This window comes from Bubalus bubalis, chromosome 6 (genome assembly GCF_019923935.1).
Source record: "Bubalus bubalis isolate 160015118507 breed Murrah chromosome 6, NDDB_SH_1, whole genome shotgun sequence".
Lineage (NCBI taxonomy): Eukaryota > Metazoa > Chordata > Mammalia > Artiodactyla > Bovidae > Bubalus > Bubalus bubalis.
The window spans coordinates 105,049,194-105,074,220 of NC_059162.1; the positions used below are offsets into that span (position 1 = coordinate 105,049,194).

General features: G+C 57.4%; 1 protein-coding gene and 1 long non-coding RNA gene across 4 annotated transcripts in view; both read right to left on the reverse strand.

Moving 5' to 3' along the window:
* Positions 1-18,973, reverse strand: part of KCNQ4 (potassium voltage-gated channel subfamily Q member 4) — a 58,809-nt gene extending 39,836 nt beyond the window's left edge. For 2 of the 3 annotated variants that reach the window (XM_025288991.3, XM_025288990.3), the window contains exon 1: positions 18,326-18,970. In XM_025288991.3, coding sequence (XP_025144776.2) covers positions 18,326-18,639 — 314 coding nt within the window. In that variant the 5' untranslated portion in view covers positions 18,640-18,970. Of the gene's footprint in view, positions 1-18,325 lie in introns of all 3 variants that reach the window. The other variant, XM_025288992.3, reaches the window with a different exon arrangement.
* Positions 2,755-18,319, reverse strand: LOC123334150. Its single transcript, XR_006551958.2, has 2 exons — positions 10,355-18,319; positions 2,755-8,980 (listed from the first exon to the last, which is right to left on the reverse strand). It is a non-coding gene; the product is annotated as an uncharacterized LOC123334150 (long non-coding RNA).
* Positions 18,974-25,027: the final 6,054 nt, after the last annotated feature.

A 25,027-nucleotide genomic window follows, 5' to 3' on the forward strand; every position in this document is an offset into this window, starting at 1 on the left:
GGGGCAGCAGAAGGGGAGGCACAGGAAGAGCTGTGGGCAGAGCTAGGAACCTGGATCAACAGGCTCTCCATCATGTCTCTGCCCCACTCGGCTGAGGGGGTGGGAAGCTGTGTCTGTTTCAGTTACTCCTCAGGGAGAGGAGGGGGTTGAGGAAAGGTCTCCAAGAGCCCCCATTTTCTGCTGACCTATCTGGGACTGGTGATCTTGGGTTCCCAATGGGAAATGAATGAAGCCGCCCATCCTAAGGGACTTATAGAGTCGCTGGAAGTGGAGGGTCTTTTACATTTCATTTTCAGGGCACTCCTGTGTGTGGAAAGTCTAGAGAGACCTACTTCAACCTCCAAAGTGTGTTAGTTGCTCAGTGGTATCTAACTCTTTGTGACTCCATGGACTTAGCCCACCAGGTTCCTCTGTCCACGGGATTCTTCAGGCAAGAATACTGGAGTGGGTAGTCATTCCCCTCTCCAGAGCATCTTCCCAACCCAGGGATCTAACCTGGGTCTCCCCCATTACAGGCAGATTCTTTACCATCTGAGCCACCAGGGAAGCCCTTCAACCTCCAAAACTCCTCTATAATTGAATGATAGCAAGGAGGAGTCAGGGTAGATCAAAGCAGGACTTCCAAAAGCTCATTAACCACAGAAAGAGGAAAGAGGTCGGGGGAAGGGGACAGATTGCACCTCTAGTCCTGGCGTCCCCTCCTCTCCTGAGGAGGACAGAACTCTACACATTTGAGAACCAAAAGAAACGAACCCCTACCAGGCTCAAGAACTCAGCCTTGGCTGCATGACTTTGAGCAAGTGAACTGTCTCTCTCTGGGACTCAGTTTCTCCGTCTGTCTAATGGGGCCAATTGATCCCTCTTACGGCAGCTTGGAGGCAGGGATCTGGCTCGCTTGAATCCCGCCCTGAGGGGTTGCAGAAAGACTTGGGTTCACTTCGGGACACGGAGGAGGCTGACAGCAGGCGGGGCTCCTAGGGAGAAGGAGGGGTTCCTGGCAAGGAGGGTTCCGGAGGGACTCCTCCCTCGGCACGGCCTCCCTCCCTTCCTTCCCGCTCCGGGGTCCGCGGGGCTGACCGGGCCTTGTCGGTGCGGGGAGGAGCTACTGGAAGGGGCGGGGCGCGGTGGTGGGCGGGGCTCCAGAGGTCCCTGGAAGGGACGGGGCGTCGCCGACACTCAGCACCGCTCGCGGGAGGGGCGCGGGCGGCGCTCAGGCTCAGGTTACCTCCCTGCGGCCTCCCCCGCCCCGCCGGCTTCTTTTTCCGTTTCCAAATTAACAATTGAAAACGCTGCGGCCTGAAAGGCGAGCAGCGGGCCAAGCGGAAAGTGTGAAGGTGCCGCCGCGTCCCCATGGACGGGGGCCGAAAAGGGGGCGCGACACCCTGACTGCCCACGGCTAGCCCACCCACTAAGGCCGCTTGCTGGGCACTGAGAGCCCCGGGACCCAGAGGTGCCAAGGCCCCTAAATCGGGTCCTGGACTGATCGGGCCCCTGGTACTGCTCTGGCCAGTGTTGTCGGACCCAGTGCCCAGACTCAGGGTGGTGCCAGCCCCCGAGGAGGGTGGGGGGAGGCACTAGGGCTGGGTTACTATTCTTGAAGCTGAGTGCCCAGGAGGGGCAGCCCGGTGCCAAGCAGCACCCTCATCGCGCCATCCTCAAGGGCTCCCAGAGTCAGATAGGTTCGCGGGTGAACTGATCAAACCACGCATGTCACCTTACAGAGACTCAGTTTCCTCATCTGGCAAATGGGGAGGGAAGATACACGGACCATAGGGAGCTGGTCGTGAGGACTAAATTAAATGAGAGGAACCATGAGGCTGGCCACAGTGAACACAGTAGACAGTAGCTATTATTATCTTGGTTAATAATGATGATGATATTGAGCCCTTGGCACTTCTCCACCTCTACCCACAGCCAAAGGAGCTGTCTACCAATGGGGAACACTGGAGCTAATAGGTCTTTCCCTCCCCTAGCCTCTTTGGGACTTCCCAAAGCCCCACATGATAAAGAACTGAGGCCAGGAAATTTCTTGTGAGGGGCTCAAAGTCACAGGTAAGTGAAAAAGACTAGGGCCTGAGCCCGGGTGCTGCCCCCAGGCCCCAGGGTCATCATGGAGATGGGTGGTCCCTGGGGTTGGGACCATGGTTATTGAACCCCCCTCCTCAATGTTCTGAAGATGGGTGCTAATGCCAGGTGAGCTGGAATGAATGAGTGGGTAATGGAGAGAGGCCCCACTCCTAGGCATCCAAGGGCATGGGCCAAAGAGCCAGAGGGGGAACATCAGGGAAAGATATAGTTTCTAGGCCCCAGCCCCCCATGATGTAAGCTCCATGAATGAAGCAACTTCTCTGTCTTGTTCACCACTATCTTTCCCACACCTCACACAGGGCTTGGTGCATGAGCAGATTATCAATAAATATTGGTTGAGTGAATGAATGAATGAACAGGTTCCCTCTTACACAGCTGTGGGCTTCCACTTGCCACCTATCTGGGGAGATGGGTATAGGAAGAGGTGCTCCTCTCCCCAGCAGAATGGTGAGAGAAAGAGGCAGGAACCAAGAGAGAGCAAAGGAGGACACAGGAGAGGAGGTTCCAGAAGGCAAAGTTGAGACCAACTCTTTCTTCCCAGCCCCTCACTCCTGTCCTGCCAAGCACTCACCTCATTCCTCCTCCCTTCTTCCCTCTTCACTGACCACCATGACTCCACTCCATCCCCATCCTCACCCCAGTTCAATTACCCTTGCAGTCTGAGTACCCCTCCATGATTTACCTCCACCTGAGGTTCTCAGCCCAGAGTTTGAGGCTGTACACACACTAGGCATTGCCCACACTCCACCCTTCCATACCCTATTTCCACCTTGGTGACTTTCGTGTTCTCTCCTCTTCTCAGGATGGTCCCCCTTTTCCCCCAAGAATCCCTGATCTGCTTTGAGGAATACTAGCCCAGCCCCTGGTTGGGATTCCTGGCCCCCTCTGAGGACCCCAGGATCCCTTTGTGCAGAGACAGTTTCTACCTCTGTCCACTCCTAACCCACCAACAACAGCTCATTAGGATCTATCCATCAAGGGTAAAGCCGGTAAAGAGTCCCAGTATGACTCTTCCACATCTCCCAGGCTAGCCAAGTAGAAGCTCAGACAGTATCTGGAAGGAAACAAGAAGACCCAGGTCTCCAGGGCCTTGAGCATCCGTGAGTCAGGAATTTCCCACTGTCCTCTGCAGCCTGAGATTTCTGGATAAGGGCACCTTGGGGTTCCTACAGAGGTGGGTGTGGATGGAGGGAGAGCCAATGCAAGTCCATTTTGAACACTGGTGGGACTGGGAAAGAGTACAAATGGAGACCCACACACTATAAGCCAACAAGCTGTTAAATAAAATACGTTCTATCCTTCCTGACATATTCACCTTCGTACCGATCTGGAAGGCTAGGTTTGAGTTTAAAATCGTTGACTCCTTGGTGTCCCATGCTAGAATCTGGCAGAGAGGGGACAGCCAGCCCCTGCTCCCCTCCAGTGCCCAGCCCCTGGTGTGCCCTCTTCTCCTCCCACACTGGGCTCATTCCTCACTGGAAGGGCCTCAGGTACATTCCTGTGGCGGCTCAAGCCTGCTCTGATCTACACTGGCTGCAAACATTTGCTCTTGATGCTAGGAGCACTCACACAACACTGGACCTTGGGCTGGTGAACCAGTAAAGAGGCCTGTGCTAGCCCTGAAACGGGAACTCCAGGGTCCCCTGAAGTGTGTTCTAGAATAAGGAGGGTCATGCATAGGCTCCAGGTTGGTGGCATGCAGGGCCATAGAGGCTGAGTGGGCAGAAGTCTGGACCCCAACCCTTGATTTCACCCAGAGCAGCTCAGCTTTAATGTATTTGTATATTGTACTCCTGTGTCACATTTCCTTTAAAGAACCAGGTCTACTGCTTAAAAGCTTGCACCATCAGGACCCTTTCCCCCTGCTGAACTGTGGGGAAGCTGAGGTTACAGGGACCACAGTCATACTGCAGTTTAGAACAAAGGCAGAGCTCCATCCCAGGACTCCCGCTTCCTCCACAGGCCCTGGCCTTCATGAGCACATTTCTGATCAATAAGACCCAGTGCCTCTAGCAGACATGCCACTGGGAGGTGGTGAGTGCCCAGTCCCTAGTGGGGTTTAAGCAGGCCTGCTGCTGGGCCCTCCTGCCTTGACAGGGGCTGGACCCTCCACTCAGAACGCTCAGCTCAGGAGTGGATTGAGAGGCCAGAACAGGCCTGAGAAGGAGAGGGAGTCCTGGTATAAATAACCGTGGGGGGCCGAGATGTTTGGGCCCGTCTCCTGGGAGACGGCTGTGTTTACCGCCCAGCAAGGCGGGGGAGGGGGGGCACGGCCCACACATTTGCCTCCCTGACTTGTAGCCAAATTTCTCCAGGAAGGGGTGGCCCAGCATTAGCCCCAAACACTCAAAACTCTGCACCCTGTCAGGTCCTCTCCCTAACTCTGCCCCAGCCTGGGCCCCAAACCTCCCTGCCATTGCCCCATCCTTGAGCCCCAGATGCTGCATGGCGCTGCATCTCCACCAGTCACAGACACCCCAGCATCTGCCCCCATAGATCCCAACTCGGCCTCAGTTGGTGTGGGGGTGGGGCGGGGAGCATGGGCAGAGCAAGGGGAGGCCCCAAGCAGAGGAGCCGGGCGCTTGCCAGGGATTTGAGCTGGGGCTGCTGGGCATGGAGGGGTGGCGGCCAGGGACAAACCTCTCCCACGGCCCTGGCCAAGACGGAAGAGGGCTGCAGCCCCTGGATTAGAAAAGTACAAATCCCTCTCCCCACCCTGTGCCCACCCCATGCCTGTCATGTGCAGGGCATTAGATGGCCAGACTCCAGCGTGGGAGGGGCTGGCAGGTGCCCTGTTAGTCATGCCATGACCAGCTCTTCTCTCCAGCTAGGCAGGCCACGAGAAAAAAACCTTGATGCAGGAGGGCAAGTGGAAAGGTCCCTTCCCCATGGGGTAGCAGCTGCAGCCTGGCCTAAGCACAGAAGCACAGGGGTTGATGCGAGCTGAGTTCCAGCCTGTCAGCCAGCCTAACTTCACACACATACACACACACACACACACACACACACACACACACACACACTGTGGCCAACCAACGGATGGAGCTTGCTTGGGACACCAGCTGCTTTTCACTGAGAGCTCAAAATAGGAGCTGTGTCAATCAGAGGTCCTAGACAGGTGCCCAGACACCTGGGCTCCAGCCTCATATCAGCCACTTCTCAGCTGAATGCCCTTGGACAAGTCACTTCTCCTTCCTGGGCCTCAGTATAAAAACAGTGTAATAAATATCTTCCTCCAGCACTGTGAGAATTCAGTGAGATTCATTGAGTAAACATTGATTAAGCCCCATAATGCATTGGAGAATGGCAACCCACTCCAGTGTTCTTGCCAGGAGAATCCCAGGGATGGGGGAGCCTTGTGGGCTACCGTCTATGGGGTCGCACAGAGTCGGACACGACTGATGCGACTTAGCAGCAGCAGCAGCATGATGGGTCAGGCATGCCTTAAAGCCTCAAATGGGAGAGGTGATGCTCTTCCCAGTATGAGGTAGCATTTTGGACCCCGAGGCCGAAGCTCAGAGATGTGAGGAGACCTGCCCAAGACCACACAGAGGGGACGTGAGCCCAGGCCAGCGCTGCTGAGAGGTTTGCACTGGCTCTTTATTATTGATAAATCGGGGGACAATCGGGACTCTTGGGCTAAGCCTGTGCTCTGCCGCTAGTCTAAGTTTGTTGCATGCCCTCTTCTGGGCCTCAGTTTCTGCATCAGTAGACTGAGGGGGCTGGGTGGGGTCAGTGATTTCCACACCCTAACTGGCAGACAGGGAGCAAGGAGTTCAACAGACTAGGCCTTGTGGGCTCTGCCCCTTTCCCCCGGGTACCCCACCATCCACTGGACTAAACCCGGGTGCTCTTGTAGGGCTGTTCTAAGATCACTGTTCTGGGGACCCCCACAGACCCCCATCAGAGCCTGCACCTACCCACTCTGCTTCCAAGGCCTCCCTCCACTCATTCACACACACCTTCCCCCAGGCCAGGCTTTGCATAAGCAGCTGAACTTTCCATACAGGCAAAAACTCTAGGGCTTCAGGCCAGGTCCAGCCCGGCCCTGGCAGGGTTAGTGGGCAGCTCCAGAGGAACCGCTCAGATGGCTGGGCCGTGAGGGGAAGGCAGAGGGAAAGACAGGCCAGGCGGGTGGCAGCCCCAGAGCTCCCCACGGGAGTCTGCTCCCCTTGCTAGACCCAGAGGGGCGTTTCTCAGACACCAATTCGCCCATGGCACTCCTGTCCCCAATTCTTTCCCGAACCCAGTCTCCTCCAAGAAGTCTCGGCTCCTCAGCCTGCAGTTCTCAGCCTGGCCTCACTCACGCTCCAGCCTCTCGTCTGCACACCTCCCGCCCCGTCCAGGCTCCCACTCTCCTGCCCTCTCTCAGTTCTTTGCAAAGGTCATGTTCAGCCCCACCTCAGGGCTTTGCCCATGCTAGTCCCTCAGCCCAGAATGCTATTCCCTCCTCCTCTTTGCCTGGTTGACTCTGACTCCTCACGTTTCAGGTCTCCGCTGAAACCTCTTCCTCTGGGAAGCCTTCCCAGTCACCGCCAGTTTGGGGCTGGGTTCGGCTCCTCTGAGCTGGGCCCCCACAGGATTCCACCCAGACAGCTGCCAGCGGCCTGGCACATCTCCTGCCAGGGAGCAGGGGAGAGTCAGATTCATTGCTCTGTCCCCAGCTCTTGGGATAGGGCCTGGCCCCTCAAGGACTGCCATGCAAGGCTTCCCAAATGAAAAAGCAAGAAAGTGTAGAACTGGGGTGGAGACAGAACCTGAACTTTAAAGCTCAGCTGGTCCTCGCAGCAGCTTCCCAGCAGGCAGGCCCATCGGGGCCAGTTAGGTATGCATGTGCGTGCTCAGTCACTCAGTCGTGTCCGACTCTTTGCAACCCCAGGGACTGTAGCCCGCCATGGGATTCTCCAGGCAAAAATACTGGAGTGGGTTGCCTGAGCCATCAGGGAAGCTCCCAGTTAGGAATAATCTGGTGGGAAAGATGACGGCCTCCAGAGCTAAATTCTGGGGTTTGACTGACTCCTGGCCCCACAACCTATACTCACGCAAGTTACTCAACCTCTCTGTGCCTCAGCCTCCTCATCTGAAAAATGGGCATAACCATACAACCTACCTCCTCTGGTCACTGAAAAAGTGAAAGAAAAACCAGCAAGTCCTCAGAGCAGTGTCAGCACACAGCAGGTCCTCCACAAGCATGGGCTCTTATTACCTTTATTATTATTGAGAGGTCCAGCAACAGGGGAGGCTGAACCTCAGAGAGGGAGGTAACTGCCTGAAGTTACCCAGCGAGACGGTGTGTCTTGCTTTCCCAGCCCAAACCACACTCCCCGTGTATACTGTAATTGTCCTCCACCCTGGCTCGCCCACTGGGGCCCAGTGAACCTGCTTCCACCTTCTCACATCACAGAGGCCCTCCCACTCAGGCTTCAAGTCGGTCCTCCTGGATACTCACCGCTTAGTGGCTGCATGACAGGGCACATGCTGACCATTTAAGCTTCAGTATCCCTTCCTACGGACTTCCCTGGTAGCTCAGCTGGTAAAGAATCTGCCTGCAATGCAGGAGACCCTGGTTCGATTCCTGGGTTGGGAAGATCCCCTGGAGGAGGGCATGGCAACCCACTGCAGTATTCCTGCCTGGAGAATCCCCATAGACAGAGGAGCCTGGCGGGCTACAGTCCATAGGGTCACAAAGAGTCGGACACAACTGAGCGATAAGCACAGAACAGCATCCTCCTCTACACAATAGTGTAATGACAGTGCCTACGTCCAAGGGCTCTGAAAAGGATTAAATGAAGTACAGTAGCATGTGAAAAATACCCCATATCTGGCACCATACCCCATACAAGTTAGACTATGAAACTCATTAGTATATGAAAACCGTTAGAACTCTGGGCCTCTCAGCCTGGCCCCAGTAAGGTTGTCATAGAGAACCCCCCCACCTTGCCCCCAGGCCTCCAACTACTCTGCAGGGGCTCCTGAGGAGAGGAATTGCCAGTCTGGAATACACGCTCTTCAGGCCAGGGTGAGAAAAGGGAGCGTGTGCTGGGGAGCAGGGAGGGTAGAGGCACGGGAGGCCCTCTGTTCCTCACAGCACTTCATAGTCCATGAGGCACTTGACGCTGGGGGCAGGCAGAGATGATAATTGTCCTTCTCCATGGATGATGGGAAGCAAGAGCCTGAGCAAGGTTGAGTCACCTGCCTGAGGTTACACAGCCTTTAAGAAGCAGAGGTGGGCACCGATCCCCAGCCTGCCGACTCTGGTTTCAGTGTTCCTTTAACTGAGGGGCAAGCCCTGATCCTGGGTGACCTGCCCCATCCTCCGTGCAGACCAGTCTTGGCAAGAGCCCTGGGCTGGTCCTCGTTGTATTCCAGGGCAGGCTGGCCCCGAGGCCCAGGAGAAATAGACAGGGCAGACTGACAGCCCCCCCGGCCCTCTAATCCTTCCTTTCCTACCTGGACTCCTCCCACTTCTGGTCCCAATGCTCAGGCCGGAGGAGGCAGGATGGCGCCCAGACTCAGGGATTTCACGCACGGGTAGAATTTTCAAAAACAATTTAGGGACTGCATGAGGTTGTCAACTTTTTTATTTTGCCAAGTAAGGACATTCTTTAAAAAATTCCCAGGCCCATCATTTCATAAGAGAAAGGACATAATCTCAGACTAAATGACAGTCCTTTAAATGGAATAAGTTTAGCTTTATGAAAAAGTCACCACGTTGTCCTTAGTTCTCTCAGCTTTGCCTGAGGTCACTGAAAAAAGCCCGGGTCTGCTGACGCATGTGAGACTCCTTCGGAGCTTGGGCTTGGGAGTCACAAACACGGGCTTGAATCCTGACTCCACCAAGTCGTGTCACTTGGTGCACATGATTCCCGCCTTCTGAGCCTCGGTTTCCTATCTGCAAAATGGGAACATGCATAGTGCTGCCACATAGCAGTACCTGGGGAGCTAACTGGTCTCGTGTTTGCAGAGCCCTAGTTCTGAGAAGAGATCAATCAAGCCTGGGCTCCCAGCCAGTGGTGCCTCACCGACCTGCCTATGGCTCTCCGTCATCCACAGGGTAAAGCGCAACTTTATAGCCTGACCCGCGGGGCCTTGGACGCACCAGACTCTGCAGATCCTGGGGCGAAGAGGGTAGAGGGGCAGAGAACCACCTCAAAGCCTTTTCTCTAGCTGTTGCCACCACCTGGAGCGCGTTCAGGACAAAAATCACAAGCGTTTCCAGCTCACTGCCTGCACCCAGAGGACCTAGGGGTCCTTTTTCTACTCCTCTCTAATCAGCAAAACCCTTCTCATCCTTACAGCCTGCCTCAATGTCACCTTCATTCCCTGGCTCAGCAAACATTCACTGATTACCAACCCAGAACTGTGGTCAACCCCCACCACCGAGAGGAGCCCAGAACACACAAGGGTGGGTGAGTAGAGCTCAGGGGTCTCTGAAGGGCCCCCAGTCAAGCTTCAGGTGGAGCATGCAGTGATTCCAAGAAGAAGTGGTGGTTCAAACTGGGATTTGAAGGAAAGATAGGAGTTCTCTAGATGATGGGGTGGGCGGGAGAGGGGAGGGAGTTTGAGGCAGAAGGAAAAGCATCTGGAGTATTAAAGGCACACCTGGGCGCACTCCAAGCTGTTTCTTAGGCGAGGAGCCAAGGATGCTTGAGAAAGGGCTACCTGACTTGGGCCCTAGGGGTAGAGAAGTCACTGCTGGGGAGGGGAGGGGAGATCTGGAGACAAATGCCAAGCCTGAGGTTCCTTGGGGATGAAGAGGCAAGGGGTCCACAGGAATCTTAGGGATGAAACTGCAGAGTGGGAGGCTGTCATCACAGAGGTGACCACCCCCCCAAGTCAGGGGAGTATGTGAGACACACGCTCACCCACACAGAAATTGTACATGGAGAGGAGGACCCAGGACAGAGCCCCAGGAGCCCCGATATTCAAGGAGCAGAAGGAGGAGGCAGCTGACAGAACCCTGGGAAGAGCCCAAGGGAAGGGCCTGTGCGAGCAAGAAGGCAGCAGGGCAACATCCCAGGAGCCACATCCTGGGTTCAAATCCTGTTTCAACAACTTATTAGCTATATTGACTTTGGGCCTTACTTTCCCTATCTGTAAAATGGGGCTAATTTATTTTTCAACAAAAAGGAAGACAAAGGGCATGGGGTTGGGGGGAGAGGCATGGTTCATATGTTCCTCCCCCATCCTGTGTCTCTCCCACCAGATGGTTACCAGCCCCCAAGAGGCTGGAAGATTAGATGAGTAAATGAAATCAGGGACTGACCCCAACTCTCAGAGGACAGGGTGGAACTGGCAGGCAGCTTCCCTCTGTTCTCAGCAACTCTAGCACGACTCTCATCTACTGCGGAGGGGAGGTAAGAAGGCCCCAGGTGTGCTGGATTCTTCCTCCTGGCCTCAGTTTCCCCAACTGTGAAGTGAAGCCATGACCTGCTTGAGCTCAGAGGCCCTTCTGCTTTTGATGCTCTGCGGCAGGAGGAAGGGTGAGGGGAGAAAGGCCTGTTCCAGACCTGCTGGTCTTGCCCCAGGGAAGGTGGTCCCACGCAGGTCTGGGGCCCCATTGTCCCCAGGGCCGGGTCCTTCCAGAAGAGGGTGGCAGCCGGGCCAGGCAGGGCAGGAGCAGAGGCGCCGGGATTGTGCTGACAGAGCAGTTCCTTCTCCCTTTTTCTCTCCCTACCCCTCCCCTCCCAGGGGACAGCCGAGCCCAGCAAAAAATAAACCCAAAGACAGTGACCTAGACGGGCCTGAGGCTCCCAGGGAGGAGCAGTGGGGAAGCAAGGATGGAAGAGAGGTAGCCTGTGGCCACCCTCCCTAAACGCTCAAGGGTGCCTGATCTGTTCCTCCCCCGCCCCCAACAGAGGGGCTCAAGCAGCTCCATCCACTCTCCTTCCATCACATTGTGAGGGGCCACTGCTTGATGGGGACAATAAGCAGAGTAAATCTTGTCCAACCCAGCCTGAGATGGGCTCCCCAGCATTGGAAAGGGTACCCCAGGGAATCTTACTCTGCCTCCTGGTGTGGAGCAGTCAGTCCTTCCTGCTGTCTGACCTCCATCTCACCTGCTTCAGTGGGAAGCACTTCCATTTATCTCCAGCTCCCCTCCACCACTTCCCCAGCTGCCTGGCCTGGATGTCTGAGGGGTCTCAGGAGAAAGCCTTCCCCAGATTTGCCTGTAGGGATTAGGGAGGGCCCCTGGGCTGGAGACCCCACTCCACCCACCGCTCCCCAAATCTCAGAAAGGAAGGAATCGCTGAATCCCTGCTCCCTCGCCTCCCTCCCTCAGGCACTGCCCACGGATTCCCAGCTCAATTAGTCTGCTGCCTGGGGCTGCCCCTCCCATTCTCACTACCCGCCCAGGTGCCAACCCCCAGGGCAGGCAGATCCTGCCGGAGTGACAAAAGTTGCCCAGAAAACCTGGAGTCCTGCAGTGGGGGCTTTATAGGGGCCCCAGAAGTCTGATCAGCACCCTCTCCCCAGCCCCTCAGGGTCCCCGCTGGAGGCAGGCAGTCTTTTGAGTGCCCTTCTCAGTGTGGCCCACTCCTCGGAGTGGGGGGGGCTCAGGGAGAATGTGCTGGAGAACTCCCACCACCCTGCACCCTACAAGGCTGAAGGTCTGAGACAGCGGCTCCTCCCATTCATCCAGAGTCCCACTGTGCCAGGCAGCCCTTACCAGCCCACTTTCCCATTTAGCCCCATTTTACAGAGGGGGACAGTGAGGCTCAGGGGCTGGGGTGGAGTAGGGGGCAGGCATCCTCCCAGCAAGTGTTGGGACCGAGAACTCTCAATCTCCTTGGGGAGGCCCTGTGCCTATCCACAGAACAGCAAGCTCAGGAGAGAGTTGGGGGTGGCCCTCCCCTCCCTGCCCATGCCCCTGGGTTCCACAACCCCACTTCTGCCTGCCTGGGGCCAGGCTAGCTGCAGGGTTTGACCTCAGCTGTGCAGGAACACTCTCATGGATGCCCTCCTCTTTGTACACATGCGGACACGCACACACCTCCACCCTCTCTGGGAGCCCCCAAGAGAGGAGGCGGGAAAGCCCAGTGGTCCAGACAGACTCTACAGCCTCCTCACTGGACAGCCCCCACCACCACCGCCAGGCTGGGGCAGACATGCTCTGTCTCCCTCTGCCTCCCCAGACCTGATACAGAGTTGACGCTCTTTAACTCTATGTGTCAAGTGAAGGAAGTCAGTGAGATGCTAGGCACCCAGCTTGGCATCCTGGAGCCACCATCTCACTCGCTGTGGGACCCTGGGCAGGTGTGTGACGTCCCCTCACCAGCCCCACTTTCCTCGAGTGGGCATGAGCATAACAACGGTGCCCAGCTGATGTAATGGCTGCGAGGGTTAACAGAGAGAGTGCCTCGGAGCATTCCTCAGACGCCCACAGAGACTCGTCCTCAGGCTCCCCGTGCGGAGCTGCTCACCCCGCAACCCAGGGGAATGCAGCTCCTGCTCTGTCCTGGGGAACACCCAGATACACTCACGGTGCCAATAAGGACATCCATCAAACCTCTCCCCGGGGAGGAGCGCAATGACAACAACAATATAATAATAATGGTGATACTCAGGTGCTCCCCCTCACTTGGCCCTGACAGTTCTAGAGGCAGGTATTATGCGTCCTATTTTTTTCTGATGAGAAAACAGAAGCTCAGAGAGCTTAAGTAACTTGCCCAAGGACACATAACTGCCAAGAGTAGAAGCAGAAATGAACCCGAATCTGGCAGACTCGGAGCCCATACTCTTAACCGCGGTGGGGCAACCTCTGGAGAAATGAAAAGTCCCCCCTATTCATCCATCTCAGCCCCACAGCTGTCAGACACTCAGAATTCCCTGCCGGGCCCCGTAGCCCATAAGAAGGTCGGTCCTGGCAAAAGACCCACAGGTGTGCATGGGGGCGGAGGAAGGGAGCTGAGAAAACCTCCAGCTGGCTTCTCCAAGTCTGGAGAAGTTCCCCACACGGCCTCCTCTGGGTCTGCAGAGCCCTCCTCTCTCCCTGTTCCCCAGGCCATTTCAGCTCCCTTGACTGGCTCTGAGAACTTTAAATTTATCACCCACTCAAAGTGCTGCCATCAGCCTAAGAACAACCACCTCTTGACACTCTCCTGGCTCCAACATTCTGAAAATATAGATTTCTGCAGCAACAGATACTGAAGTTAGACATCCAGCAGGGCTTCCTCGATGGAAGAAACAGATGTACCATGGAGCTGGGATAGGGTAGTAGACAATAAGAGATCCAACATGCTCCAGTGACCTCCCAAGGAGAATGTGGAAAGGAGGGAGCAAAGGAGTGGGAGGGGAAGGGAGAGAGATAGAAGGGCTGGAAGGCTAGCAGGATAGCCTCTCCACTTCCCGTCTTACAAAGACCAACCTAAAGGACTGAGACTGAAAAACAGCAGTACAGAAAATGTGGGTCACACCCCAAGACTTTCGCCATTGCAGGGCCAAGTTCTTGGAGCAATCTTTCTAATCAGCTGAGCGATGAAAAATAGTATCTAAAATCCTGATCTGGGACTTCCCTGGTGGTCCAGTGGCTAAGACTCTGTGCTCCCAATACAGGGGGTCTGGGTTCAATCCTTAGGCAGGGAACTACATCCCACATGCTGCAACTAAACTAAAGACCCCACATGCTGCAGTGACGATCCTGTGTGAGGTGCAGCCAAATAAACAAAAATATTCAAGTCCTGATCTAAGAGGCAGAAGGCCTCAGTTCCAGGCACAGTTCTACCACCAACTCATCAGACGTGACCTTGGGCAAGTGCCTGCCCCTTTCTGTGACTTAGTGAACCCAGCAGTGCACCACAGGGCCCTTCAGGAGAAGCAAAGCCTGGCAAAGTGCTAGGAAGTCCGCCAACCCTCCCACATGGGTCTGGGGCTGCCCAAGGCAGATGAAGAAACATACACAGACCCATACGGGCACCCCTGCAGCTGTGGACAGGCAGGGGCAGAAAACTCAAGAGATGGGACCGGCTCTGCCCTGCGCAGGCCCAAGCGTGTGTCTGTGAAGACAGAGAAAAGGTGGGAGCAGCTGTGCATTGGACTTCTTTGCCCTGGATGTGTGCTAGGTGTGCTCTTATGACATCCATGGGCAGGTGTGTCCAAGTTGCCTAGAGTGCGTGTGTGAGACAGACCGATGGGCATATAGTGGGGATGTGTGTGTGCAGAACTGTTGCCATGCACAACCAAAGTGTGACTGCATGTGTGAGGCCGGGCAATTGCCATCCAGTTTCACAAAATCCTGCCACTGCCCACCTCCCTACCCCCCACTGCCTGTGTGCTAGGGACACAGGGAAAGGGCGCAGGCGCATAGCTCCTGAGCAACCCAGGGTTGGGGTGCAGGCTGGAGGCGAGGTGCAGGAGGAAGACAGTGTGGGCAGCCCCGGCTCTGGGCTGAGGCTCCTCCACGCTGATTGCAGGACCTCTCCTGAGCCTCAGTTTCCTCACCAGCACGAAGAGGACACCAGCACACACCTTGCCGGGCTGCTGAAGGACACAGCGACAGTGGTTTATAGAGGACGTTTAGCTCAGTGCTCGGCACATAACTGATGATCCACACGTGATCAGCAATTTCAGTTCAAACTTCAAGAGCCAACCCAGGCAGCTTCGGGGAGCAGCGGGGAGACCCTGCACAGGGAGTCAGGAGTCTTCGGCTCCAGCCCTTGCACCTGCCACTGATCTACTGTGTGATGGGTCTCCAGAGCCTCGGTTTTTTCATCCACAAAATGGGGCTGTCAAAATGTGTGGCCCCATCTCCCAGGGAGGCCGGTGGGCTCTGGGCACCCTTTGCTGGCCATGTTCTTTCTCAGACAGTCAGGGTGGGAGGCAGGGGGACGCCGAGGTTGGGAGGCTGAGGGCTTCGGGAGCTGCCGCTGTCTCCTTCCCTCCCCATTCCCACAGCTTCTGACCCCAGGGACAAGGCTGCCGGAGGATGTTTACAGAGCGTAAACCTTCACTTAGAGAAAGTTCGTGGGGCAGCTGGGGGCTGGGAGTTGCAAGAGTCCCACAGCAGCGCAGCTCAGACTTGCCCCTTACAGCCTCTGACTTCAAAAGGGAGGCCGGCGTGGCCCTTGGCAGCGGGCAGCAAGGAGCCAAGATCCCTTCCAAGGGCTCGGAAGCAGGATGGGCAGTGATGTGGTGTTTCTCAAAATTCAGAGAGCGGGGCCTGTGAAGAGTTGAGGGCTGAAATCAAGGACTGGGGCCCAGGGGAGGAGAGTGGGGGCTTGGTGACAGGACCGAGGGCCTGGAGGGAGGCGGAAGGGCTCGCAGAGCCAGCAGTCTCTCTTTCTGGATCTCAATGAGAAGACAGGAGTCAGCGGGTTCCCACTTCCCAGGGGCTGCAGCCTCTGGCAGAAGAGGTGGAACTAGGGCTGGTCCTCTGGGCAATCACCCACACCTCGGGGCCAGAGAAGGTGCGGGTTCTGGGTGGGGCCCAGAGGCACCTGGCTGGCAGGTGTGAGGAAGGTGTGCCCTGGGGTGAAAGGGCCGGCTCACCTCCATTCCCTCCTCTCTGAGTCTTTCTCCCAGAGGTTTCCCTGCTGGGGCCTCTCCCACCAGGGCCCACGTCTCCCGCAAGGGGGTCCTAGCTACCTGTGCACCCTGGACTCCCCTCGTTTGGGCTGCCTGTGAGGGTCACTGGGGATGGGGGAAGGATTTTGACCAAAAGTGGAACAATCAGGGTCGAAGTCCAAAGGTAGGAAGCACTTCCTGGCTCGCCCAAGACCCTGCAGGGAGTGACCCCCATCTGGAGCTTCTCAAGAACAGGAGAGGCCTCCCAAGCAGCCCCCTCCCCCAAGCCCAATAATACCATCCATCCCTCACGTTCCCGCAGGCCCCTGCCGCTCACCAATGTCCTTCCCACCCATTGCTCATCCAAGTCGAAAGCCCACAAGGCTGGGGTTTCTCCCCACTCTGATGGCCCAGAGATCTAAAGCTCAGAGACCTGTGGCGATCAGCCCAAGACTGCACAGCATGCAAGAGGTGGGGTTCCTGACCCCTCAGCAACCCCTGACCTCTAAGATGAATGACCAGTTCCCCGAGATCCCCAAACATCCGGACATTTTCATGCCGCCTTTCATCTCCCAGAGCTCCCGAGAGATGCCTCAGCCTTGGGCTCCCAGGGACAAGTGGTCAGAACCAGCCTGGCCCTGGCCAGGGCATTCCTGGCATCCAGAAAGGGCAGGATGTGGGGCAAAGGTATCAGCAGATTTAGCTCCTGGAGAGGAAGGAGCGGCCCCTCCAGAGGAGGGGAAGACAGTGTTGGCCAGAGGACATGAGGCGGGTCCTTCACCCCCAGTGACCTTTACAGGGGCTGAGAGGCCAGGCCTGGGGACTAAAGACCCCCACCTCAGAGCCCTAGCGCTTTCCCTAGGCCCAGCCTTGCCTTGGAAAAGTCATTTCCCAAGTGGAGCCCGCGGAGTGTTTCAGGCTCCGAGAGCACCCAGGCTGTAGGGTGGGCAAGGGGATCTCAATGCAGAGGCTCTTAATTTGCAGTCCCCTGCCCCTCATGCCCGATCCCACTGTCCCTGCTACCCCAGCACAGAACCCGCAGCACTCCAACAGCGCTCTCTGCAGCGAAAAATTCACCCAGGCCCTCCCAATGGGCACTGGGGATTGGGCTACTCCTAACCACTGACCCTGACCCTAAGTCTGACCTCATGTCTAGAGCAATCTCAACTCTCTGCCCCACCCCCACCTGGCCCACCCCGAGGTCCCTGCACCAAGCCGTGGCTGTCATCCCCGCAGGCTGGCGCCGAGGTGCAAAAAAGGGAATATGCAGGCTGAAAGAGCGCCCTTCCTCTACCTTCCATGTGGTCAGGGGGCTCCTTTGCCAGCATTTCCTCCCCTCCCGTCGGAAATTCTGTGGGCCAGTTAGGACTCGGCAGAGGCAGGCAAGCGGGCAGCAGTGGGTCAGGCAGAAAGACAGACCAAAGACAGGTGGAAACAGACGAGCAGAAGAGTGAGAGTCAGGTGGATAGGCAGATGGACAGACAGGCACACAGATAACTGGACAGGTCAACAGAGGGGTGAAGACAGACTAGCAGAAGGAGAGACGGAGACACAGGACAACTCACACACAGACAGAGACTCTCTCTGGCAGAAGGACAGTCAGGCAGAAGGACTGTAGGATAGTCCAGTGGACAGGCAAGGGGACCACCCTGGAGACCCTAAGACCACAAGGCCCTCTCTGGGGGCAGCAATAAGGGATTCATATCGGCACAGTTTCCAGGGACCAGAGGTCTCTCTCTCGGGCACCTTTGAGCGTCCGAGCGACAGGCCCAGTCTTTCAACTGATATCTGCTGGGCCTCTCATGTTCCCGGCTGGGCCAGGCCGTCCCCCAAGACAGAGCTCTAAGCTGCCAAAATTCACTCTTTACATCCAAGAAGGGTCAGTGTTTTTGAAAGTTGTAGGAGCCTGGTGAAGGGGAGGAGGGGGCCCGCAGCCTGAGTGTTTCCAAACCTACCCCTCTCCTCTTTCTTTTCCCCTGGGGGTGCTCAGAGCCAGGCCTGGCGCTCCCTGGTGCGGCCCGGGAGCTGGGCAGGCTAGCTGGCCGAGCCCACAGGGCAGGCGGCATGGCTCAAGGCTGCCACGGGGAAGTTGAGGGTGGAAGGGAAGACTGAGTGAAGACTCGCAGAAGTCAGCACATGCCAGTGTCAGAACTCTGGTGGCTCAAGGGGACTCCCAAACACCTATAATTGGGGGCCAGTGCTGGGGTGGGGTGGAGGTCGTCCCTGGAGAGGGACATCTCTGGGGCGAGCCCAGGTAGGAACCTACAGCAGCTACAGAGCTGTGGAGAGAGTGACAGTGTGGGAGGGCCAAAGGGTCCTCTGTGTCTGGGACACGGGGAGACAGAAGTGAGGAAGAGAAAAGAGGGAGCCACACTTTAGTGGCTCCAGATTGGAGAGAGATGGGGGACAATAAGCAGGACGTGGGGAGTACTTGGAACAGAGGAGCAGGGGTTGGAGAAAGGCTGGAAATAAGAAGTTGAGATGCGGGAGGTCAGAAGCCAGGTCAGGCAAGGGTTAGGACTTGGAGAGCGGGAATTAGGATCAGGCTGAGGGGGATCAGAAATCGGGCTCAGGTCTGGGGGCAGAGCGATGAGGGTCGGCCGGCCGCGGGGCTGGGGGACAGGAGGCGGAGCCAGGGCGGGGCGGCCGTCCCCATCAGGGCCCAGGCTCCAGCAGGGGCCGCGCGGGGCGGCAGCGCGAGGGCGCGGCCGGGGACTCGGGGTCGCAAACTCACATGAAGACGTGGTAGACGAAGGCCCAGCCGCGGGGTCGCTCTAGCACGTTGTAGACCCAGTTCTGCAGGCGGCGGTAGCGCTTGTGCGCGGCGGAGGAGCGCTGGCCACAGGCGGAGCCCGAGCCCGAGCCTGGTCCTGGGAGGGGTGCGCCCTGCGGCAGGGGGCTGCCCAGGAGGCCCAGGCGACGCGGGGAGCCGCCCCCGCCCGCCTCGCCCCGCTCGCTCTGCACCGCCGTGAGCGCCACCAGCTCGGCGCGGGGGGCGTCCCCGGGCGGGGGGACCAGGCCGAGCCGGCGCGGGGGGGCCTCGGCCATGGGCGGCGCCGGGCGGGAAGGGGCCGGGGCCCGGGTCCGATCCGGAGCGGGGACGCGCGCGGGGCGCTCAGCGGCGCATGGCTCGGACCCGGGGCCGGCGGGGCGGCCCGGGGCGGGCGCGGTCGGCGGGGGTTAGGGGTCGGGCCGGGGCCGCTCCGGGGCCGGGGGCGGGCGCTCGGAGTCGGGGGGCCGACTGAGCCCGCGCTGACCGCCCGCTTCCCCGGCGACTGGGGCGGCTCTTTCCGACTCCAACTCTCTTATTACGCGCTCCATGCCGCTCGCCTTTCCACCTGCCGCCGGCGCGCCGCTCACATGTCAGCCTCCCCCGCCCCGCCCCGCCCCCGCCGCCCCCGCCCGCCCCGAGGCCGCCTTCCCAAATCGGGAGGGAGCGAGCGAGCCGGCGAAGCCGCGAGGAGGGAGGGGACGCGCGGGGAGGCGGCGGGAGGACGCCCCCGCCGCGCAGGCAGCCGAGTCGGGGCGGGGACCCGACCGCGTGGCGGCGGCCCCCGGGGGCAGCGCGGGGGCCGGCCGGCCTGCGGGTGCGAGCCGCGCGCCGGGCTTCGCGGGGCTGCGTGGACCCGAAGGCCGGGCTGGGGGCGGGCGGGACGCCTCCGGTGTGGTCGCCGGAACGAGGAGTCGCTGCCGCGGCGGGGGACGCGCGTCCCGCGGAGTTTAGGTGCGAGTGGATGCAGACGTGCCCGCTGTGTGTGCCGAGTGGGTGGCTGTGGCTCCTCGAGCTGGTGGGGTTGAGTCAGGAGGGGCGGGGCGGGGGCACGAGGTGGATGGGTGTGCAGGGTCCCGCCCGCTGAGGGTGGCAGTGTCCCGAGGTGTGCCCCGTCGGCTGTGCCCGGTGCGCGTGGTGCGAGGTGTGTTAAGCGTGCCCGCGCAGTGTGTGGCGGGGCGCGCTCCTGCCTGGACGGCCTGCGCGCGTAGCACTGTGTGGCTCAGGTGTGTCTGCTTTCCCTCTCACCCACCGCACCTCTGCCCTTCCCTTCTTCAGGCTGCGGGAAGAGCCCCGCTTAGGCCACGCTGCTCCCAAAGTCTCCTCGGATCAGAGGGCCCTGCTCCGCACCAAGCCGGTCTGAAGCGCAACCTTGCCTCTCCTCCGGGTCAGGGCACGGTTCAGGGCACACGGGTGCTAGGAGGTGGGCTCTGAACCTCCACGGAGACCAGACGGTCTCCCCCCGACCCCCTCGCAAAGGTTTACAGAATCCCACCCCAAAACGGCGAGACTTTTCCCCGCTAGAAAGTTCTTGGTGCCTGACCTACTCTCTCTAGCTTCGGGGGAGGCCCTTTCGTTCCCGTTAGCCCCCCTTGGTCCCGCCCGCGGTGGTCCTTTGTGTTTCCCCATCCTCCTTCCTCTTCCCCAGACCAAAGCTTCGGCCCCACCAGCCGCTCCCTCCGCAGGCCCTGCCCCAGGGTGAAGCGCTTCCGCAGCAAACTCTTCCCGGTTCCTCCGGGAGGATCTCGGGGGACGAAGCCGAGCGGGAGGGGCGGCAGAGGGGGCGGGAAGGAGAGCTCGATTCTCAGCTGTCAGCAAAGGCAGCATTGATCTGCTGAGCACCAGTGGGGGAAAGAGAGAGAGGGAGAGAGACAGAGCTGCTGGCGGGCAAGGAGGGGGCTGCAGGGAACTGGGGGTCCCCGACTGGGCTTGGCAGTCGGCTTGCACCCCTTCCCCAACAGTGACCCTTTTCCCTCTGCAAAACAGGGGCTGCCTTTGGGGGTCTAACCTGAATCTCTCTGGCTGTCCCTGGGGCCAGAGCCTGGTGCCCCCGGGGCAGGTTATGCCTCTTCCTCCCTGGTAGCTGGGAAAGGGTTCTGGACCCCAGGGCCCAGCTATGGCTGCACTGCTGAAGCTAGGTTAACCCCTCCTCTCTCCATGAGCTGAAGCTGCATCCCTTAGATATGCAGCACTACCTTTACAGACCTGACTGTGCTTCCCCAATCAGGGGCCCTGGGGGTAAGACTAAGGTCCGGGGACTTGAATGGTGGGAAGGAAGGCAGTTTTGAGGGATCTAGGGGGTTTCCTGGGGTCTTTTTGAGGCTCTTCTTCTGTGGCAGAAATGGCACTTGAACACACGCTCATCAAACCCCTTCCTTTGTGCTTCCCCGTGGCTCAGGTGGTAAAGAATCCACCCACAATGCGGGAGACCTGGGTTCGATCCCTGGGTTGGGAAGATCCCCTGGAGAAGGGAAAGACTACCCACTCCAGTATTCCAGCCTGGAGAATTCCATGGACTGTACAGTCCATGGGGTTGCAAAGAGTCAGACACAACTGAGCGACTTTCACTTCACTTCTTCATCAACATCCAGAAGAGCTGAAATTGAGTCTGTTTTGGGAAAGCCGAGCATCAAGTGTGGCATCACCTCTGGATGCCACGGCTTTCTTCCAATTTGTGAGGAGCCCTGTCGGGAGAGGGTCTCCCATCCTCTCCCAACTCCAGCTCCAGATGAGCCTCTCAGAGGCAGCAAGAGGAAGAAGGAGACTGTGACTGTAGCTAGACGGATGGAAGGTAGATCTCAGGAAGAAGTTTCTTGGGGCCCAGAGGCCTGTGTCTCCTGCAGAAGCACATGTAGGGGGACAGGCCCCCCGCTTTTTAAAGTGCAGAGTCATGTGAGAGTTTCCTGGTGGCCTAGTGGTTAGGATTTTGGACTTTTACTGTCATGGCCCGGTTCAGTCCCTGGTTGGGGAAGTGAGATCCCACATGCTGTGTGGCAATGACAAATAATAATACTAATAAATGAAGTGGAGAGTCATGAAACTTTTCCTAAGGAGTGGGGGATGGGGATGATGGTTCTAGGAGGACGTAGGCAAAGCTTAGTGTGTGTGTGCACGCATGCACATGCATGATCACCCACACATGGGAAAGTGAAGGAAGCAGAGGAGACAGTCCACTGCAGAGAGGACAGGTGGTCACTCTGAGGGTCACCCAGTGGCCTTCCTGCCCCATGCGGATTCCAGGACATGAGTATGACCGGAAGGAGGGCCTTTCTCCAGCGCAGCCTTTAGTGACTAAGACACTTTTCTGAGCCCGCAGCTGTCTCAGGCGCTCTCAGTCAGCCTCCTGCTGGAGGTGAGGGAGGGGGACAGGCTGTGGTTTCCCACCCTCCTCCCACCCTCTCTCCCATCTGCTCCCTTCACCCCACCCTCAGCAGCTTCCTTCCCACTCACCCCCCCAAACCCCCACATCTCTTCCCAGTAACACTGCCCGGAAGACATTCTGCTCTGCCCTGATTCGCTCACTGTCCCACCTGGGCAAGTCCATGCCTGGCTCTGGGCTTCGGGTTCCCCAACTGTCCACAAGAAGGGGCAGGGCTCCAGGATCTTCTGTAATTCATCATTGTCACTTTCATCCATCAATGGAGCAAGTATTGATTGAGAGGAAGGGTGAGCAGGGAGAGAGCTCCCATTTGCTGAGCACCGACTGTGCCAGGTCCTGCTTCTGCTGGAACCAGAGCAGCCCTTTGCATGTAAGAAAGCTGAGGCTCAGAGAGATGCAGGGACTCACCTAAGGATACACAGCCAGTATCCAGAACTGCCTGTGACCTGTTCTCTCCCCTGGCCGGCACCACCCACTGTGCCCTGGGTACTGAGATCAGTGCTGAGGGGAACCATAGATGCCCCAATCTCTGTTCTTTAGGACTTATTTCTGCCAGGGGTTGAGACTCCCAGGTCTGAAAAGGTTGTGGTCTAGAAGTGGTAGGGACCTTCATTACGGGGCCAGGTTCAAGCCTGTCCTTGACTGACAACTTCAGGTCAACCCAAGGGTGCAGATTCCTTTCTGGAGTAGGAAGAAGGTTTTAAGCCAGTGGGTCTCAGGCTTTATTAACAATAGAATCCTTTTTTATGGACAGAATCTTAAGGTAGCACCCCAGTGTGTAAAGAGCATTGAAGCAGAGGTGCTTGGGTTGAGTCGGGGTGAAGGGGGTCGAGGTCACACCCACCAGACCTCCTCCTCTTCTCTCTCCACACCCCAGAAACCATTTGGGTTTTCTTATATATCTAAGTGTTGCTAGAAGTCAGATAAGGCGTGGTGTCCACTGGCAGTGGCAGAGTTGGAACCTTCTTGGGGATGGGGTTGGGAGGACTTGGAGAGGTGCTGAGAGGTGCAACAAGTAATACCTGCAGGTCGCATGAAGGAGGCCCAGAACTCCATGTAGGATGCCTTACTTGTATCGTCTGTTTCAGCACCCCAGCAGCCTCTGAGGTAATACTATTCACACCCCCATTTTACAGACAAGGAGACTGAGACTCGGTGAAGAGTCTTGCCTAGTAAATACCCCTGTGCTGTAGTGAATGTGTGTGTAGGTGAGGGGTGGATTGGGAAAGGGGAGGATTTACAGAACATGGTGGGGGAGAGCAAGCTTGATGAGGGGGACACAAGGGACCTTGGATGGGGGGCTGAAGTGTCCGATTCGGCCTGATAGGAAACAGGGAGCCTGGCGGGGGCTGAGCCTAGGCATGCCTCAGAGGCTGGGGCTCTGTAGGAGAGAGCTCAGGAAGGGGAGTTGGAGGCACCAGTACTGAGAGAGGTTGGCAGTGGGGGGCTGTGGGGAGCGGTAGAAAGAGCACTGAGCAACAGGTCAAGTCTGGGCTTCCTGATTCTACCTTTGGACTAGCTGGTGCCCTGGGGCACTTCACCTCTGACCCAGTTTCTCTGGCTATCAGGAGGACTAAATGCAACAATACATGAAAAAGTCACAGCTGTGCAGGGAGCTGCACAAATGTGAACCACCGATCTTACGGTTTTTCAGGCATGTGTTCGGATGGGGCCAGGAGATGCTGTGAGAATTCCCTCCTCCTAGCAGCCCTTCTCCTCGTGGGAAGTCTTTCTAGTAGGAATGGAGGGTTCTCAGGGGGTGACCCTATTGACCTCCAGGGATCCACCTCCACTGACAGTGGGAGGAGGAAGTGAGAGAAAGATCAGGCCTGCTTCCTTTTCCCAGAGAGGATAAGAGACTGAGGCCACCTGGCAGGTAGAGGTGCTGGAGGGGTCTGGGGAGTTTCTCTCCCAGCTCTGGGTGTGCCACTGAGCTGTCCCTAGCCCAGACCCCGCTGGTCTTCTGGGCCAGTCAGCTCAGAGCCACAGGAAGTGGGGAGGGAGCAGTGTCACTGAACTCAGTGAAAGTGAACCCCCATTGATCCTCAGGGCTGGGGCGGCGGGGGGAGGGGGGGGCCCACCAGGAGGAGACACTGAGGGTGAGGGGGTGCGGGAATGAAGGTCAAAGCCATCCCTCCTTGTGCTACTTCTCCTCGGCCTTCAGGATTTTTCCTCCGTGACCCCAACTCCTAGAAGACCATGCAGAGGACAACACCACCGTAGCCCTGTGGGCAGGCTCCGTGTTCTTAGTGAGAGCCAATGGGACAGTGGAGTTCATTGGAAAATGAGGGGGAAGGATTTTTATGAGTTGCTGAGAATGCAGTGGGGAAAGCTTTCCTTCTCTCCTCTCCCATGGTCAGGAAACTTGAAGGAGGATTTAGGGAGGAAGAGGACATGAACAGTAGGGATGGCAGATGCAGTGTCAGGGAAGGGGGCTCCGAAAAGGGATGAGACTGGGTGAGAGATGTAGAGGTTCAGAGAGGAGAACGGGGGCTCAGTGATGGGGATGGGAGGCCTAGAGAGGACTTGATTGGTCAAACTTGATGGAACACTTTATTAAAGTCCCTCCCCCTTAAAGAAATATAAAAACAAAAACACATATCCATGTTTAAAAGCAAGAATGCGAAATCTCTAAGGCCAGTAAATGAGAGTAAAGTCCAGTGGTGAGCAGGAGTTGAAGCTGTACCTCTGAGGAGGGATTCTGCATTGCAATGGGGTGGGACGCACACCTGTAGACCCCACTAGAGTCAGGCTCCACACTTAGTGCTTGGCCTGGGGAAGTGCTGCCTGCCATAAACAGGACTAAATTATCTCTGCCTGTTAGCCACCTGACCTGGCTTTGGGAAGGAAGAATGCCCATAGGATTAGGATACCTTAAGCCCATCCACATGGATATGGACTCAGGATCTGATATTCATGCCACGCAAAAATCCAAAAAGACACATATAAGAGCTAGTTTGGGGCTAGTGTACTTCTACAAGGCTTGGGCAGATACAGCTGAGAGGTAATACCATAGTGAAAGTGAAAGTGGCTCAGTCATATCTGACTCTTTGCAACCCCATGGAATTCTCCAGGCCAGAATACTGGAGTGGGTAGCTTTTCTCTTCTCCAGGGGATCTTCCCAACCCAGGGATTGAACCCAGGTCTCCTGCATTGCAGGCGGATTCTTTACCAGCTGAGCCACAAGGATATCATAGAGTGGCCTCCAAATCCCAGGGTACAGTCAGGAAAATGTACTGAAAATAGCTATCTCAAGGATAAACCACAACATATAAGAAATACACTAT